A 20195-nucleotide genomic window follows, 5' to 3' on the forward strand; every position below is an offset into this window, starting at 1 on the left:
GACCATTCATGTAATTTATTCTTATTTATTTATTTATTTTGCCTACATTCCTAGTAACACTTTAGATTTTCCAGAAGTGCATTAGGGAGTAATTTTAGTAATGTACATCATTCTTAGTGGATGATATTTGTAACAACTTGCATTTCTTGTTGTTCTGCTTATGCTTTTAGGCTGGATTCCACCTTATTTTTACATTTTGGAGTTAGTTTTTTGTATTTTAACCATCTAGCCTAGTTTTTGTGTAGTGTTACCTTTTTTTTTCTTTGTGTTAGTGTTTTCCTAAATAAAATCAGCCTACAAACACATCCCTCAAGCATCTAATTAAATTGTGTGTGAATGTTAATATTTTGAGTTGTTCTAGACTTGTCTTACTTATTAGTTTACTTATTAAAATCACTACATAATTCCACAACATCTATTTACTTTTTTATGCCTTCATCATGTGATCAAGCATGTTTGTTACAAATATATGGTTGAACAACCCCTCAGGAAATGCTTCAAAACTGATCAAACATGTTTGTTACAAATATATGGTTGAACAAAAAGATATATTAAGAAAGTTCATGAAGATTGATATTTAGAACTTACAGAAGGACCATAATTTTTAGAATCATACAGGCACAAAATGGATATACAAAACCAAAAGAAAGACTCGTACAATAATGTGAGATAAGAAATAAAGCAAGACTCTTTTGGCATATGTGTACATATAAAGATATTTAAGTATCAAACGAATGTCAAAACTGCATTGTTCACATTCTTTTCCTTTCAAGACACAATCTTTGGGTACTGTATCAAAACTCAAGGTTTGTAGCCGAGTCGTAAACTGAAAGAACATATGTTTTGTTGGAGTGAGGATTAACGAACTTTCAAATGGTTGCTACTATTTGTTTTTTTCATATAGAAGACACGAAATGTCGGGTTATGAAACACTTGAACCAAAAACCCTAACCATTTGCTTTTGTGCAGCCTGATTAGAGTTTTTCACCTATCGATTTTATATATATTGATGTGCCTCATGATGTTTATGCTGCAACTATATAACTTCTTATATCATTTCCCTCCTCTTATTGCGTAATTCTATCACAGCTTCCTTTGAATTAGTTGCTCACTTCTTCATTACCCAAGAAGGTGCTCGTTTCCTGCTGAGACTCATTCAACTTATGCCTCTTAATTAATATTCTACAAAAGTTACCTTGTAGAAATCCTTCATGTGCAAACTCCCTACCTGTTCCTATCCAAGATTAAAACCTTTCACCCAAAAAACTATAAAATTTATAAAGACATAGATAACATGTCGATTACCTGATTCTTGATTCATACATGAAGCGATGTAAATGAAAAGCCATGGATGCAGCAGCAGGTCAGGTGAGAGCGACATCAGAAGGTTGAGCGTGAGAGAGCACGATAAAAATATTATAAATGTCATACAAATATATTCTAATCTAACTTGATATTATATAAACACCCAATCCAACAATAATTTTGAAATTGACAACTTTAAACAACACATTACAATTTACAAATTACAAATGTCATACCAACATAAAATCCAAATAGTATTACTATATATAAGCACACTAGCAATATTAAATATTAAAATAATCTCTGTCTCTCTCTGTCTCTCTCTCTCTCTCTCTCTCTCTCTCTCTCTCTCTATATATATATATATATATATATATATATATATATATATATATTCAATCATTAATTACATTCCAGAGGATCTATGCGGCTTCTCTTCCTCTCTTCCTCTTGGCAACTCTTATCACGACTGCACTCTTGTCCATGGTTTCTTCAGCAAACCTGAAAAGCTTCCATCTCCACTCCTTCTTGAACAACAGAACTCCAATAACACCCCAAAACCCTGTCACAAAACCACTCATTATGTCCACGTAAAACCACACCTTTGGCGACTCATCACCTGCATCGTATCTCTTCTTGATTGTTGTTGTCGATTCTTCATGATTTGAGCAATTCGTCATCAATGGAGGTCCACATAAATCTTTGTTCCCAACATATATTGATGGATCAATAAGAGTCTGCAACTGATTTCCGGTTGGAATTCGTCCTGACAAGTTGTTGTGTGACAAATTCAAATGGCTCAAAAAGTTCAAAGCTGCAATGCTTGGAGGTATCATCCCAATCAACTCATTTTTAGATAAATCAAGAGAAAATAATGAACTCATGTTTCCAATGGTGTCTGGAATACTCCCACTGAGATGATTATTCGACAAATTGAGACCCACCAACATAGAAAGTGCAGTTAGCTCAACCGGTATTTCTCCGGAAAGTTTATTGCTTGAAAGATCCACATTAAAAACTATATCCCATGTTGTTGTGTATTCAAGATCAAAACCTTTCATTCCCTGAACCACATTCTCATCAGCATCAAGAGTGGCGTTATTCGAGTGTATTGGGCTACTTCTAACCATGGCATTCAACTCCCCTAGACAATGGGGAATGGTTCCTGTTAAGTTGTTGTATGAAATATCCAAAATTTGAAGATATGATATTTTACACAAAGATAGAGGAATTCTTCCCGTGAAGTTATTTTTGTGTAACCTGAACACCATTAGAGATATAAGTTTTTCTCCAACCCATTCGGGTATATTTCCAGATAACTTATTCTCGCCCAGATCTAAAACTGTTAACTTTTGTAAATTCGCAAATTCTCGAGGAAGTTCGCCAATAAAGTTATTGTCATTCAGTTTTAACCGAATCAACGATGAAAAATTGAGAGCTACAGAGGTTGGAATGACACCGGACAACCGATTTGAGCTCAATCTCATGGTAAGCAAGTGTTGCAGATTCTCAAGACACTTGGGAATGTTCCCTGTTAACCTATTTCGTGAAATATCAAGATATTCCAAATATGTCATTCTGCACAATGACCTTGGAATCGACTCATTGAAAAGGTTATTTTCCAAAAATAATGCGTTGTAAAATTCATATCCAGACACATGATGGTTTCCCCCATCCGGAAGGTTTGTCAAAGATCCGGCGAGCTTGTTGTGAGAGAGATCTAAGAAAGAAATGATTGGCAACTTCTGAAACCACATGGGCAGAGATCCGGATATCGTAGTATTTGACAACACTAGCATCCCAAGTTTTCTTTGATTTCGAAGCCACTGCGGAAATCCATTTATGATATTGCAAGAACTGAGTCGAAGAATTACCAGTTGGAATGGAGGTATCCACTCACGTGAAACATTGAATGTCAACTTAGTGTTAGAAGAGGTATCCAAGTGCTTCAACATGGAAAGGTTAGCAAAATGGGCTTCAAAAACTACTCCTTCTAAGGAATTGTTAGAGATATCTAGGGAACGGAGTTTGGCAAGTTGCCCAATGGAGAGTGGAATAGTCCCATTTAATAAATTTGAATACAAGGAAACTGCTTGTAATGAAACAAGTCTACCTAGAGATGCTGGGATGGGGCCTGTTATGAGATTGAATTCTAGATACAAATACGTTAAAGCTGCCAATTTTCCAAAGGATTCTGGAATCGAACCATTCAATTGGTTAAAAGAAAGGTCAAGTTTGGTAAGATTCCCAAGGAATGTCGGAAGGGGACCGGTTAACTGGTTATTAGATAGGTCTAATACTTGTAAAAATCTTAATCTTCCAAGAGATTCAGGAATTGGACCTGTCAATCTGCTATCCGAAAGATCTAAGCCTCTTAGATTGGCTAGTCTTCCAAGTGATTCTGGAATTGTACCATTCAAAGTCCCATGCAAATCCAACCTCTCCAAAGCATATTGGGAGCATTCTGATATGTTTGTTGTTGAGTCAAGCATTTCTATATTGAAATCATTGAATGACACACGGAGTTCTTTTAAGTGACATTGTCTCCAGATTCCAACATGCTCGATCTGCTGAAACGAGTTTTCAGAAAGATCAATCTCTAGAAGGTTAGGCATAAAAGGAACCGATGAATTTAGCCGGTTTTCTGAAAGGTCAAGGACTCTTAAGGAACTCATGTTTGTTAAAGCAGATGGAAATATGCCTTCAATTGAATTTTCGCTAAGATCCAGGTGTTGGATGTTAGAAAGGGTACTGAAATTAAGATGATGGGGGGATAGATGCGAGTTATTGAGCCTGCAATTTGACAAATGCAGCTCTGATAAAGAAGGGATAATGTTTAGCAAGTTTGAAAAGTTCCATGAGAAACTAAGATCAAAGCCTGAAAGATCCAAGAATGAAAGGGATGTCATGTTTTGAAAAAATACAGGGAATGGACCTTCAAAATAATTAAAGCTAAGATCCAGGTGCTTTATGTTAGGAAGTATTCTACTAGAATTAAGAAAAGGAGCAAGATCAGCATTGGAGAGTCCACATGCTGACAAACTTAACACTTTTAATGAAGGAATTATGTATAGCAACATGTCCCTGTTTTGTGCTCTGACAAGATCTACAAAACTCAAGTCGAGATGCTCGAGTGATGAAAGGCCAGAAGTCCATGCCATATCATATGCCAACAGCTCATTCCATCTGAGATCAAGAACCTTTAAATTAGAAAGATTTCCAATATGAGGAGGAATGATACCTTGAAAATCAGCATTAGAGAGATTGAGGTAGATCAGTTGTTTCAAGGATCCAATGAACTCAGGGATCTGGCTTCCTTGAAAATAATTCCCACTTAAGTCCAAGTACTTGAGATGCCTCAACTCTGCCAATGAAGAGCCCACCTCATTACCAACTAAGTAGCAGCCATCACGAACTCGGTAGAATGTACCATAACCACTAAAGTAGACTTCATGAACTAATTTTTCGTTTTGAAAATCAAGAAATTCGGTGTCTCCTCTGAGATGAAGGCTTTCAACTGCTCCGGTGATGCTGTCACACTGGATTCCTTCCCACATGCAACAGTCATTTCCTACCCATGATGACAACATTCCAGAAGAATCTTCAACGCTATGTTTGAACTTGAGAAGAGCAAGTCTCTCTTGCTCATGGAGAAGGACAGTGGTATTTCCAACACCCAAACAAGTATATGTGGCTTCAACCAAAAAAATAATTACTAAAAAGAGAAGGAGCCCCAAACTCAAACCCCTCTGATTCCCCATTATCAGCCCCAACTCAGTTTAATTTAGAAAAGCTTCAAGTGAAACGGTTGATTGATTCTTATGAAAAATTGATGTGTTGTTATGATAAAATAACAAGTTCATTTATAAAGCCATAATCGAAGAAAAACTTAGTGTACTTCAAGGACGACTTGAAAGTCAACAGACAATTATGTTGCTACTCTTTAGTTAATGTGCTATTTTCTTTTCCTCTTGGCCTCTACAATAAATGGTTTTTTTGGCTTTACTTGACCACTAGTCTTTAGCAAAATACGAATCGAATAAACATATACTATTTGACAGACAGGAATTTACAAAACGAACTACAAAGAAAATAAGTTTTTCTGTTTTATTGTAAATAATAGGGATAACTTATAAACTTAATTTTGATGTTTAATGATTTACAAAACGAACTACAAAGAAAATAAGTTTCTTTTTATTATTGGGCTTAACAAGGTTGATGCGTCAAAGCCTAACAAGAAGATAATCCAATGCTTACAATCTCTTAAATCACATTATTCAAAAAATTATATTATAATTCTAATATATTGAAGTGGAAATAAAAATAGTCAAGACTACTAGTCAATGTGTTCACATTGCAATGATTTATAAGTCAATTTAGTTTCATGGGAGACTTTGAAGTCAACAAACTAGCCTCCAAAGTTGACATATTTGTTTTATAATTATTATTTAACATTGTTATGAATCATACGGATAATAAGTATTTTAATTTCTGGAAAGTATCTTATTTTAGGAAATTATCTTGTTTCAGTTTTTAAATTTGGTAATTAGGATCATTTAGTATTTGAGTCGATTTGGGTGATCTTGTTTCCTTATTAGAGTCCTTTGTTTATCCCTATTTAAAGGGTAGTCGTTCATGAAATAAAATTATGCTTGAAGTCAATTGTTTTTAATATCTTAGAATAGTTTAACCTAGTCTCCTCTCAATAGGAGATTAGGTGTTAGTAATACTCACGGCTGTAGGAAGCACAACAGGTCCTGTCACGAGATCTAGATCCCGGGTCATAACAAACATTTGTTGGAGAAAGCATTGAAGAAAAAGGATTACATGAGGAGTTGTCACAAATAACCACCTTCAACACTAATGTCAATTTAACTTTATTTCTAAGTCTAGCTTACAACTTCAACAACATTGTGGTATGAAACCTTGGTGTCCCTAAATTACATTCAACATTCAACATTCAGTTTGTTTATTTGTTTTTCTTATTATTTTTTAAACTGTGGGTTTCTTAAATTGAAAGGTTGAAGCAAAACATATTTTCAACCTGAATATAATTTTTGATGCTTCATGGGTTGAATCAACATAAATATAATTATGAACTCTACAAAATGAGAATCTCATATAGTTAAATTTTGCATACTACCAACAGTCAAGTAAGTATTTAACAAAATGAAGAAATTTTCAAGGCCTGCTAATAAGCAGATCTAAAACAAAAATACATAATGCAACTTATATATACATAGAATAACCTTTTCCAATTAAAATAGATTTTGCCTTCTTGCAGCTTGCACCAAGTCTTTCATATTCGCGAGCTAGCTTTTTACAATGTATACACCTCATACAATAAACAAATTATAGTTGTTGCTTATCGAGTATAACTTAAAGGTAATGCTTTTCTAAAATGATGAAAACATTGTGTGTGCTAAAATAATGAATTTTATTATACAAATTGTTACATGAGTTATTTCTTACAAGTATGAATATTGACTTCATAATCCTCTATAGTCTATACATCTCTAGTCAAATGATGATATGACATGGAAAGGATTTCATCACATAAACATCCACATTAAAATTATCCAAACAAGCAAAAAGAAAAAGAATAGACAAAAACACACAGCTTATTTAAGTTACTTCTTTCGATCATCAAATATGTAAATACAAGTGTATGCTAGATTATTGTATAAAGCATAGCCAGGTAGATGACCTTTTTCTCTCTTTATCACCTTGAGATAAAATGTTGAACATTGTATCATTATTTTTCTATTTGTGTTGTCATCAAGGGTTATGAACGAGGCTTAGCAAAATATTCAAATTATAATGGATGATAGTACAAAATGCTCCATGTGGCAATGACTTTATTTGAAGTTTTGTTGTATGATGACACCTGATGTTGAGGAGCAATTGCATGTGAATGACTTCGGATTATATTCTGGATCAAGTTATTTTAGCTATCTATTATTATTATTATTATTATTATTATTATTATACAATGTGATTATTTTATTATTACGATATGTAACTGTTTTATTGTTATCAATTGATTCAATTTATACTAACTAATATTTGAAAAATACTTGTTATCATTTAAATTAGTCACATTAAAATTCACCACAAGAAAACTTTCATATTAAGCGGAATACCATAATTTTTGTTTATTTAAATCTTCATTTTCTCCTTTTGTACAAAAAATTTCAATTAGTCACAAAATAGGCTTCAATAACCGCTCATAAAACATTCTTCCAGATATCTAGAGAATGGAGTTTGGCAAGTTGCACAATTGAAACCTGAATACTCTCATTTACCAAATTGAGGAGACAAAAATTGGCTTGTAATGAAACAAGTCATCCTAAAGATTCTAGAATTCAACCATTCAATTGATTAATTGAAAGGTCAAGCTTAAAAAGTCTCCCAAAGGAATCGCATCAATTGGTTATCAATAAATCTAAAAATCTTAAACTTTTTAAAGATACAGGACCTGTAATTCCATTGCTCCATCGCTCCATAGATCTATGCCCCAAACAACACTTGTTCCAGCTTTCATTTGGTTGATTTCTTACTTGATTTAACATCATGCCATAGTTTCAGGATATGTAAAATATTTTCAATTTCATAATTGATATTATCCACTATTACACTGGTTTAACCGAGAAATTTCCAGAATTGACAGAATTAGGTCACCAAACACAATCTCACCTCAAATTTTTCTTTTCTGTAAGTTAGTTCATGACTCGATTGAACTTACATTGCAATAACTAAGCAGCTTACAACCATCAATTTAATACAACCTAAGCAAATTTTACAGATAAAATGAACTTACCTTGGTTAATGCGGCTCCGCGCGCAACCCGGAATGGTTTCTCTTCAATATTAGAAGTCGGAAACACAAATCGAAATCTGTGATCTTCAATTCACTATTTCCTTCTATCTGTCACCTCCTCTTCTTCTTCTTCTTTCGGCCGTGAATTATAATAGCGGCAAAATCACGGTTTATTGCGTAATAGGGACCGCAATAACTTTTTACACCGCAAACCGCTATACGACCGCTATATCACCGCAATATGACGCTGTATCGCCGCTATTCACTGCCCAGCTTCTCCTTCTTTCGCTTTAACTTTCATAACTCTTACGACTTATCTAACTGATATGACAGATGTTTACTTTGTCATTTAAAAAAAAATGGACAAAACTTAAAAAATGGTTCTTAGTTTTCGAAAATCTGAACTTTGGTCCTTAATTTTTAAAAACCTCATAGATGGTCCCTGTGGTTTCAAAACTTTTAACAAATGATCTTTTTCACTAACTCTGTTAGCTTTTGGCCGTTAAGTAAAGGATATTTCTGTCATTTCACTACCAGAGGGATCATTTATGAAGTTTTTACTTATTTAAAAAAATATATATGATTATTTAATATTAAAGTGTCCCACCCCCTCCTCTCTCTCTCTCTCCAACTTCAATTTTCATTTTATCTTCGAGCTTTATCAATCGAACGAAATAGCCCCTCGCCCTTGTCGGCTCCCTTCCTTCGCAAGCACTTGGAGAACAACATCCATGAGAACGCAACACTCCTATCTGCAAATGGAGGTTATTCTTGGAGATTGAAGATAAAAAAATAAGGTGATAACTACTGTTTGCCAATGGATGGAAGCAGGTCGTTGAAGATACCCAGATGGATTTTGGGGATTTTCTTGTATATTGGCACCTTGGTCGCTCCATCTTCAAGCTCTTAATTTTCCCATCTTCTCAACTTCTTCTAATAACAATATCTACACCTGTGAAATTATTGTCAGAAACATCAAGGAAAATCAAACTAGGAAGTGAAAGCAAATTGCTTGATAAGTTACCCGAAAGCAAATTGTTCCCGAGTGATAATCTCTGCAAGTTGTTTAATTTTGTGAGTTGTAATGGTAGTTCCCTGGAGAATGTATTGGTGCTCAGATCAAGAACAGTTAAGGTGGTGATGTTGGAAAATTGTGTGGGGATTGGATATGAAAGGTTGTTACCAGAAATTATGGTCAAAGGTTAAAGATTTGAGCATGGATTTGATGTCATTTTTGTCATTCCTCCAAGAATCTGGAAGAACCCCAGAAAAATTATTGAACTATATAGCAAGAAACATGAGGGAATTTAGTTTTGTAAACGGGACATGGATTGAACAGGTTAAAGAATTCAAAGTTAAATTTGATGGGTTTAAGCCAAAAGAACATTTTATGTGCTCATGCAAACCCTAATGCTTGGATCTAGGTTTCTCTAATTGTACATGCATTTATCCAAGTCTTTCAAACCCTAGATCTAATGAGAGTAATTCGAAATTATAAGAAACAAGTCAGATCTAGATCATTACCTCTTGTTATTTGCTTAAATCTTCTTGTCTTTGAAGCTTAGAGTCATAAGTGTCACTCCTCTAATGGCTTACAAACACCAATAGCAAAAGAATGATCATGGAGAGAGGTTGGAGGCTTCTTCAAATCGGCTCTATCACTCTTAGGGTTAGGGTAGCCGATTTCTATATCCTAGGGGTCCTATTTATACTAGAGATGCTAGGGTTTTAGTCAAAAACCCTAATGGACTACTTAGGCCTTATGTTATCCAAGGAAGCTTCTGAAATAGGGCCTTAGGGACGAAATTAGAGATGGACACCTCCTAATTTCGCCCATGCCTAGTCCAAGAGGCTCCTCAGCCCAATACTCAACTATCACACATTTGACAGTTTAAATCCCTGATATTAAATTAATATCTTTCAGCCACATAATTAATTTCTTAATTAATTCTTGTCTAATATTAATTTAATTATATGATTTATTCATTAATATATTGGGTTATTGTCACTATAGCCCAACAAACTTTAGTATATTGGTTTAAATGGTCCCTCATGATTATTTTTTACATTTAAAGGGCACGAACTTGTGTTTTACCGTTTTAAAAGGTCATTATTAAAAATATGAAGGGGTCACCCATTGAACCCCTTCCTAATCATTAATTTTGATATGCCACGTGGCATTTGGTCAAGTGAAATGGTCCAAACTACCCCTGATGTTACTGCAATTCATCTCGTGAGATTGAGTTCAGGATATTCGTTCTTGCAATTGACCTCTGTTAAATCAAAACAAAACAAATAAAGATCTCTGTCAAATCAAAATCAAAACATATTACATCTTGACGAAGAAAACAGACAGAAGTAAGAGTCATATAGGTTACCTCTGATTCGAAAATTTTGAGGAAGAATCGTGATTTGGGAACAGAGAGCTTGGAGCTAAGAATATCAGCAACTGCAACACTTAGTTTCTTGTTTACATCAGGATTTAGATCTCCGATGGACACCAGCTCACCATACGACGCTGACTGCTCGCTACCTCTAAAAGCCATTGGTACAGATCCCTTGTGTAACTATGACTCTAGAATCACTACAATCGGTTTCAGATCTACCCCAAGGAAATTGAAATTCACTCATAAACACTAAAACAAACAATCGTAAAAGCAAGTCATTGATTGATTAGAAAGGGGGGTTTCTTTTCATTGGATAATTTTTGAAGCTATTATAACATCAAGCCATCGATGACATTATTATCGAACAGAAGAAGATGACTCATGGAAACGATTCAACATCAGAAACTCCAAACGAATCGCAAAGTTCATCACCTATATGTGATGACAAAATCGAGAATATCCAAAATATCCAGAAAATCGAGAGGATCGACGACAACTCAATTAAAAGAATTTCGACGTTGTGAAAATCAATAAAATTGAGAAGAACGATGACAACCCAGTCAATGAGATTAAGAAGAATTTCTATTGATTAAGAGGTAGATCTTTCCATTTAACTACCTTTGCCATCAAAACCTGCTGAAACTCCTGTGTCTTCATCGCCAATCACCACCGATTGACAAATGTTGACTGAGAGAAAAGTAGCCTCGGTCGATAAGAAACCACGCTTCCGTCAAATCCACTCAAGTGTCTTCATTGCCGATCATCATCGATCACCACCGATTCACAAACGTTGATTGGTAGTGGTCGTGGTTCTATGCAAATTTTATGCGGCCATTGTCGATGGGTCTTCGGATATTGCTATCGTCAAAGACTAGACGATGGTTTTTAGAGAGTGTGTCGGGATAGTAAGCATTTACTGTCACAGTACTAGTCACCGGAAAGTAGCCGGAGGGGGGATATGATGAAGAAGCACAATGAAACGACCACTATGAAGATAAACATCACTTTATTGGTGACCATTCTTCATTTAGGTAGTGACAAGTCAACAAAATTATAACAAAGAAAAATGTGGGCCCACAAGGTTTTAAAAAGAAAAATGAAAAGCAAAGTAAGCTTATTGTAATCGGTAAAATCTGCTTAAAATGTGGTCTATCCCTTTATTAACAGGTAAAACACAAGTTTGTGCCCTTCAAATGCAAAAAATAGTCATGAGGAACCATTTAAACCAATATACTAAAGTTTTTTGGGCTATAGTGACAATAACCCTAATATATTATTCATATAACATATTAATAAATCATGATAACCTCTTTATTCACTAATCATCCTATCATGTTGCTTTGGTGAAGGCAACCCAAAAAAACCATGCACAACCGGGTCAAGTATTTACCAAATATAGTTACGGGCTTAGACACTAATCCAACAGTCTCCCACTTGGATAAGTCTGTAACTACAAATGCAAATACAATCCGATTAGCAATCGTATCTCTCAAAGATGCTGTCAAACTCTGATCTTATCAGTAACCTATCCTTTAGATAAGGGATCGTATAATCCCATGTTCTAGATATCGTGCGGACAATTACATGGAACATAGTCATACTTATTGTCCAGTAGTTAGTTTCTCAATCTCTGATTTATTTGACATAGAACTTAATTGAACACATCAATTCAGTCCTGATCGGGCCCGTCATATAAGTCAAATCAATTCATTGAGGGGCCCTGATATCGCTTTTACCCTCTTAGGATAAAAGGAACAGATAACTTCGACTTATATGCATTTACTATCCACTAATCAAATCATACACAACAATGTGTTTTATAACATCAAGTTACTGATGCGTTTACGCATTATCAATGCACAACCAATTAGCAAACAATAAACCATATATCTAGGTTTTAAGACCATATTATATTATCGTCTTGCGATCACTCGTGATAAATTCCATGAAGTGATTCCAGTAAGCGTGGGTTTATTCCAATGCTCAAATCAAGTTCATAAGCACTCATGAACGTTGTAGCAAAATTTTGCTATGTCTAATACACTTTAGACCATCTACACACCAATTCATGACAGTCTTCATTCATACCTACTTCCAACATATGACTGTGGTCCAATGTGCTTCGCCAGGTCTCCCTTGATATCTGCTAACCATGCTCAAAGTGAAGGCCACATCAGGGCGAGTACAAGTCATAGCGTACATGATTAAGCCAACTGCAGAAGCGTAAGGTACTCGACTCATCTCTGCTATCTCGACTTCGGTACTTGGGCTTTGAGTGTTACTCAACTTGGCATTACTTTGGATTGGTAACTCCCCCTTCTTAGAATTCTCCATATTAAAATGTTTTAGTATCTTGTCCAAATAATTATTCTGACTAAGTCCGATTAGTCTCTTACTTCTCTCTCTCACTATCCTTATTCCAAAATATAGGAAGCCTCTCTGAGGTCCTTCATAGCGAAGCACTTCCCGAGCCAGGACTTAACTTCCTGCAGTGTCGGGATGTCGTTTCCTATGAGTAGTATGTCGTCGACATACAATACGAGGAAGCTTACTATACTCCCACTGACTTTGACATCTACACATGATTCATCTTCGCTTCACAGAAAACCAAACTCTTTAACTTTCTCATCGAAACGAAGATTCCATCTGCGAGACGCTTGCTTAAGTCCATAAATGGACTTCTCAAGCTTGCACACTTTATTGGGATGCTTCGCATTGACAAAACCCTCTAGCTGAGCCATGTAAACATCCTCAGCCAACTTCCCATTAAGGAAAGCGGTTTTGACATCCATCTTCCATATTTCATAGTCATGAAATGCAGCAATGGCCAGCATCACCCTAATAGACTTTATCTTGGCAACCGGTGAGAAGGTTTCATCATAGTCAACTCTAGGAGTTTGAGTGAAACCCTTCGCGACCAATCATGCCTTATATGTGTGCACATTTCCATCCATGTCAGTCTTCTTCTTGAAGATCCACTTGCACCCGACTGTTTTACGACCTGGTACATGGTCAACAAAATTCCAAACTTGGTTGTCATACATGGACAGAATCTCGTTGTTCATCGCCTCTTTCCACTTCACAGACTCCGGGCCTGCCATGGCTTCCTTATAGCTGATAGGTTCGTCTAGATTCACTAGTGTACTATCACTAATGAACGTATCCCCTTCGGTAGTAATATGAAAACGATAAAACTGGGGTTGAACCCTAACTCTATCGGAACGTCTTAGAGGTAAGGATTCGTCAATCGGTTCAACCGGAGTTTCCTCCTTGCGTTAAGCGCCAATGTTAGAGGTTCGTTCATCGCTCGACTCTTGAATCTCTTCAAGATCGATTTGCCTCCCACTGTCTCCTTGGATTATGAGTTCTCGTTCTCGAAAAACCCCTCTCCTCGCAACGAAGACAACGTTGTCACTCGGGCTATAGAAGAGATATCCAAAGGACTTTTGCGGGTAGCCGATGAAAATACATCGCTCACAACGAGATTCGAGCTTGTCGTGAGTCTCTCGTCTTACGAAATCCTCGCAACCACAAACTTTTATATGTGCTAACAAGGGAGCTTTCCCTGTCCACATCTCGTGTGGTGTTTTGGCAACCTTCTTCGTAGGGACTAAGTTAAGGATATGGGCGACTGTCTCTAAGGCATACCCCCAGAATGAGATAGGTAGCGAAGCACGACTCATCATGGAACGAACCATGTCTAGCAAGGTTCAATTACGCCTCTCAGCCACACCATTCAACTGTGGTGTCCTAGGAGGCGTCAATTGCGAAACAATTCTGCATTCCTTGAGGTAGTCGTGGAATTCATGACTTAGGTGTTGTGTTTTGAGCATTCTAATACTCCTAAGTGTATATGCAACCCTAAATACCTTTGATCTTTGTTTTCTCTATTATACATGCAAATATGAATATTCCAAGGTATTATCCTAACTAGCATACAAAACATTGATCCATATGTAATATAGCAAGTTAAAAGACATACCTTTTAATGTAGCTTGATTCCATGGAGCTTAAGAGCCTAGTGCCTCAAGTGTGACACCTCAAATGGTTCACACAACATCAAAAGCACTTGGAATAACTTAGAGAGAAATGAACCACTTCATGAAATCGGCTAGCCCTCACCATTCCATCATAGTTTCTCATGGTGGCCGATTTTGGGAAGAATAAGATGTTTATATAGTGTGTCACAATTAGGGTTACACCATGTAAACCCTAATTGTCATGGCCTTTCATTTCCATGATCATTGGGTACAAAAACACCATGAAGGATCCATGGAGCATCCTATGGATTTTAGCCCAACTTGATAATCCATGGAGCATTAGCTAACTATACAAGTATGGATGATTTACACAATCAACCCATATATTTAATTAGTCTCCTTTTGATCACTTAATTAATTCGAAATTAATTCTTGATCAATACTAATTAAATAATCTTATTAATATATTAGAACTTATAATATATTAGTAAACTTTAAGTGTTATTTCTCTCATTTTAGTCTATCGAAATGCATGATGCCATGCAACCCAAATGGATCATGCCAATCCGGTCAAGTACATACCAAATATAGTTATGGACTTAGACACTAATCCAACATTAGGTACTCTCCACCTCGATCAGATCGAAGCATCTTGATTTTCCTGCCCAACTGATTCTCCACTTCTTGCTTGAACTCTTTGAACTTTTCAAAGGTTTCTAACTTATGCCTGATTAAGTAGATATAACCATATCTGCTATAATCATCGATAAAAGTCACGTAGAAGCGGCAGACATCCCTTGTGGTGGATCTAAATGGTCCACATACATATGTATGTATGAGGTCCAATAAAGCATCACCCCTTGCACAAGTGCCAGTGAAGGGTGACTTGGTCATCTTTCCAAGCAAACAAGATTTGCACACGTCATCATCCCTAAGGTCGAATGACTCCAACACTCCATCCTTTTGGAGTTGGGCTATGTGCTTCTTGTTGACATGTCCAATACAACAATGCCACAAGCATGATTTATCCATACTATTGGAAGAATCGACACACAACACATCATTTCCTAAGTTATATACAACCATCATAGTTTCATATATTCCATTACAAGGCAATGCTTCAAAATATAAAACATTATTAAGATAAGCATAAATAGAACCCTTTTCATTATCAAATGAATATCTAAATCCTTGTCTATATAAACCATGAAATGAAATGATGTTTCTTGCCATATCTGGCGAATAACAACAATTATTTAAATCTAAACCTAATCCATGACTAAGCACTAAGGAATAAACTCCAATCTTGGTGATAGGCGACGATCTTTTGTTTCCCATGATTAGATTTATTCTTCCATGCTCCATATCCTTATTTCTTCTTAGTCCCTGCAAATCAGAACATATGTGAAAACCATATCCTGTGTCAAGAACCCAAGAATTAGCATGCAACGAATCATTAGATTTAATTATGTAAATACCTACGAAAGATGGCTTGATCTTCCCATCCTTGATTGCCTGCAGATATTCCGGGCAGCTTCTCTTCCAATGCCCTATCTTGTGGCAGTGGTGGCACTCTGCCTCCTTAGGGTTAGAGTTGGGCTTAGCAGAACCAACTTTGGTTCCACTAGAAGAGGTACCATCTTTGGACTTTCTCTTGTGGTGGATTTTTGAGGGAACCTTCCTCTTCTTACCCTTCCCTTGTCCTATTGCCAAGACAGGAGCAGCAGCGGGAGTTGGAGTTGATGCAACAGATTTATCCTTGAGGTTGCTCTCAGTAGTCCTCAACAAGCCTTGAAGCTTTCTCAAAGAGACCTCCTCCTTGTTCATGTGGTAGGTCGAACTGCCTATAGCAGGGAGGCAAGGAGTGAAGGATGATATTGTCACACCCCAAAATCGGAACGGCGGAAACGTTCTGGGGCGGAGGACGTCATATACAGTATCACAACAATGCATAATAGTAAACAAGCAACAACATCATCCATTGCATTAATAGTATAATTCAATACAATTATGTTCTGTGTATAGTTTATAAGACACCAAAAATGAATAATAAAAAATAAAGACGAGTCTGAAAGTGCTCCGTCTTCACAAAACCTGCCATCGGTACCTGTCTACAGATGACCTGAGAATACAAGTTATTTTGAAAGATTTTATCAACATTAAAGCTAGTGAGTTCATAAGTATTTAGTGTCATTTGTTTGCATAAGTTTGAAACAATTGTTTGTAACAATGTAATGTAAATGTTTGTAAATTTTTGTACTTCCTAGAAAATACTATATTTTCTACTGACATGTAGTCTTCTACCAAGACTCGATTGTTCTGTAATGTTTGTTCTCTTGTAAAAGTATGAGTTTTTCCCAGTTATAACTATCATTATCAAAATATAGTTTACATTATCGTTTATGTGAGAAGATCACAAAGTAAATGCAATGGGGAAATAATGTAGTACTGTAGTATTGTATATAGTAACTACTATTGTATTAACTACCTGAAATCAATTATTAATTAAGGCAAAATGTGATATGTTGTAACCATACTAATTGACTAGTGGAAACACGACGCTAAAATACGTCGAACAGTAATGACATTCGTCACCCGTAGACCAACAGGTCCCACTGTAGCTAGCAACAAGGTGTAGGATGGTCAGTCCAGTATAGATCTATACACAAATTAACGCTCTCCCTCCAGGAGACTCTGGTTACAAAACGAGCCACAACAGTGATGTCGTGCCCCGAAGTAGTGGCTCACATTTATGTTATAGTATTCTTGTATATGTATAGTATGTTATGTCTGTATAGTGTATAGTATGTTCTCTTTGTAAAGTGTATAGTATATTCTCTTAGTTTCTCATCATAGTATGTTCTCTTAGTTTCTCATCATAGCGTGTTCTTTCTGTTTCTCGTAATAGTATGTTTGTATTGACTCATGTATGAAATGACTCATGTATGTTTCATTGTACTAGAAATAGTGAATAGTAATCTCCTAAACTATACCTATTATAGTTTATTAGTAATGTTGTTTAAATGACTGAGTATGTTTATACACCTTTGCTACCCAAAGGTGTTGTAACTGAGCGGGAAAGCTTTTATATCTATACATATATACATAATATATTACTAAGGATCAAACGACACTCGGACAAACAACAGGGTACTCTAAGTCCACAACCAAACAAGGAACAGGAAATAAAGTGAGTTATCAGTCCTAAGTTCTCCCAACCTTATCTATATAACTATATCTGTATAGACATGGTTTTAACAATATATAAGTTTAAAAGAATTTAAAGGAAAGGTTTTGCATATAAAACAAGTTTGATAAAGAGTTTAGTATGTAAAAGAGTTTGATAACATGTTTTGAAATGGATTTGTTTGATAAACATTTTGAAGTATAAGAAATCCATATGTTTGATAGTTATTAATCACATGTGATTGATTCAATAACTATAATGTTTCAACTTGTATCCCCCACCCCATAAAAACATTTAAAATCATTTAAAAGGTAGATTAAGGGGTATGAACTCACCTGTAGTGAGTGGTTTGGATGAAAGTGTGGTATAGGATGCCAGGTGTCAAGTGAAGACTTGAGCACACACACGGATCCTATTTAGCATATAATGACACATATATGTATAAGATTTGTGTTTATTCAACTAATCATGTAAGGGAAAATACCCTAGGAATTAGAAAACACTTAGATTGAAGGATATGAATCACATATGATTGCATACTAAGGGTGTACGACCACTCTAAGGAGTTTACGGCCGAAATGGCATGACCATGGGAGTTCATGGCCATGATTTTACGGCCTCACGAATTTGCGGTCGTAAACACATGCTACTTTGTGCATACGGGTGTTTTAAAGGGCTTTCAAGCATTGAGGAAGGGTTCTAGGTTCATGTCCAATCCTTAGGAAGAGTGTAAGGCTCATAAGCACTTCAAACTAGGGTTTACGGCCAAGGGAGATGCTCTAAGCTGTAAACACCTCATGTTCTTGGGAAAAGGATGATTTCAAGGCTAGAAATCAATAACTTAACAAGCCTAATTATGAGATAGAAGGTATAATCATGTTTTTGAAGCTTGAGAGGGGTTCTCAGTCCAAGAACTAGAAGGAGTTCTTGGTGAAATGAAGAACACTTGAAGATCTAACCAAAAGAAGAGATTTCATGGATGAAATCATGTATCTTCACTAGATATAGAAGGATATCAACTTGAAAATGGAAAGATTACTTACTAGATTGAAGATCAAGATGAAAGTTCTTGATGGTCCTTGAGAGAGAAGTCGAATTCTTGAGGTGTAAGGGTGAATAATGAAGGAAAGAGATGGAATATCATGTTTAAAGACATAAGTATACGGCCACCTTGAGTTTACGGCCATAAAATCACATGGTGTGGCCGTAAACTCCACATGATGGAATTTATGGCTTGCTTGTTGGCTTTGAACTCTAGTAGACACTTCCTAACACTCGTTCATTGGACGTACTAAGCTTAGAATGCTCAAATAGACTCTAAACAGTGCTAAAAGTTAGCAGAAACAAGTATGACTTTGATTGAGTTGAATGGTTGTACAACATAGAAATTTCGGGTTATCACAGATATCAATTGCCAGCTCTTCATCAAAGTTCACATTTAACTTCAGCAAGCAATCGACATATCTCTGCATCTTTTGCAGATGAGTGGTAAGGGACTCTCCATTACCCATTTTGGTAGTGATTATCGGAGTGATGATCTCATACCTTTCTTGCCAAGCGCTATGGTGGTACTGGTCCAGTAGATCTTGGTGTATCTCGTAGGGGTATATGTCCTCATAGGACTTCTGGAGTTCTGCAGTCATAGTCGCCAGCATGATGCAGTGAACTTTTGTGGCATTACACTCGTAGGTCTCAAAGGCCGCGATCTTTTCTAAAGAGGCGGTGTTGATGTCAATCTCCTTCAGCTTCTCATCGAGGACATACTCTTTGTCCTCGTAGCGAGTGACCATGCGAATTTTGTGGATTCAATCATCAATCATTGAAATTGGACCCGTCAAAGATCACTCTCCCACACAAGTTCATGAGTGAGAACGAGCCAGAGGAGTTTGAACCAGAAGCGTTGTTGTTGACGTTCAACATCTGAAAAAGAAAAAGAACAAAGTTTGATTAGAAATAAATCCCCAATTAAACACCCAAATGAGAAATTAGAGCTAGGAACCAACAACGTTATTCACAAATTAGAAAAGGGATGTCATAATCCAAGGTTGTAAAAATCGCTTGACAGTAGCTCGACAGTCAACTGGTGTTAAGGGATTAATCGGTCTTGGCGGGGATTAATCGGGGACCATAGATTATTAATAAAATATTGAAATTAATTAAATATTAATATATCTTAAGAAAAACAAGTACTTCAAAATTAGAAAATAAGAAAAATTGTAATTTGGAAATACGAAAATATGAACATTTTGGTATAATAATTGAAATTTTGAAAATTTGAAAATTTTGGAGTAAAAGAAGAAAGTTGGTTTTTTGAATTTTTTAAATTTTTTTTGAAATTTTTTGACTTTTTCGACTTTTTTGACTTTTGTTGACCGATTTATCCCGCCAAGGCCGATTAATCCCGCCAAAATCCGATTAATCCTAAATTTCCGATTAATGCCCTAATCCTTGACGGTTGTAGAGCGTCAAACGATTAATCTACGATTAATCGCCGATTAATCCCGATTTCTGCAACCA

General features: G+C 36.0%; 1 protein-coding gene across 1 annotated transcript; it reads right to left on the minus strand.

Annotated features, from left to right (window-relative positions):
- Nucleotides 1–549: 549 nt before the first annotated feature.
- Nucleotides 550–8433, minus strand: LOC145065745 (uncharacterized). The gene is made up of 2 exons (XM_079012805.1): nt 1306–8433; nt 550–1228 (listed from the first exon to the last, which is right to left on the minus strand). The coding sequence occupies exon 1, from the start codon at nt 5064–5066 to the stop codon at nt 1728–1730; it is 3339 nt and encodes a 1112-aa protein (XP_078868931.1). The 5' UTR covers nt 5067–8433; the 3' UTR covers nt 550–1228; nt 1306–1727.
- Between the last annotated feature and the right edge of the window lie 11762 nt (nt 8434–20195).

The sequence above is a fragment of the Lactuca serriola genome, chromosome 8 (genome assembly GCF_051521515.1).
Source record: "Lactuca serriola cultivar US96UC23 chromosome 8, Lser_US96UC23_V15, whole genome shotgun sequence".
NCBI classification, from domain to species: Eukaryota; Viridiplantae; Streptophyta; class Magnoliopsida; order Asterales; family Asteraceae; genus Lactuca; species Lactuca serriola.

Excerpts from the sequence above, each read along its gene's own strand:
- LOC145065745 (XM_079012805.1), bottom strand. The coding sequence starts at position 5,066 with ATGGGGAATCAGAGGGGTTTGAGTTTGGGGCTCCTTCTCTTTTTAGTA.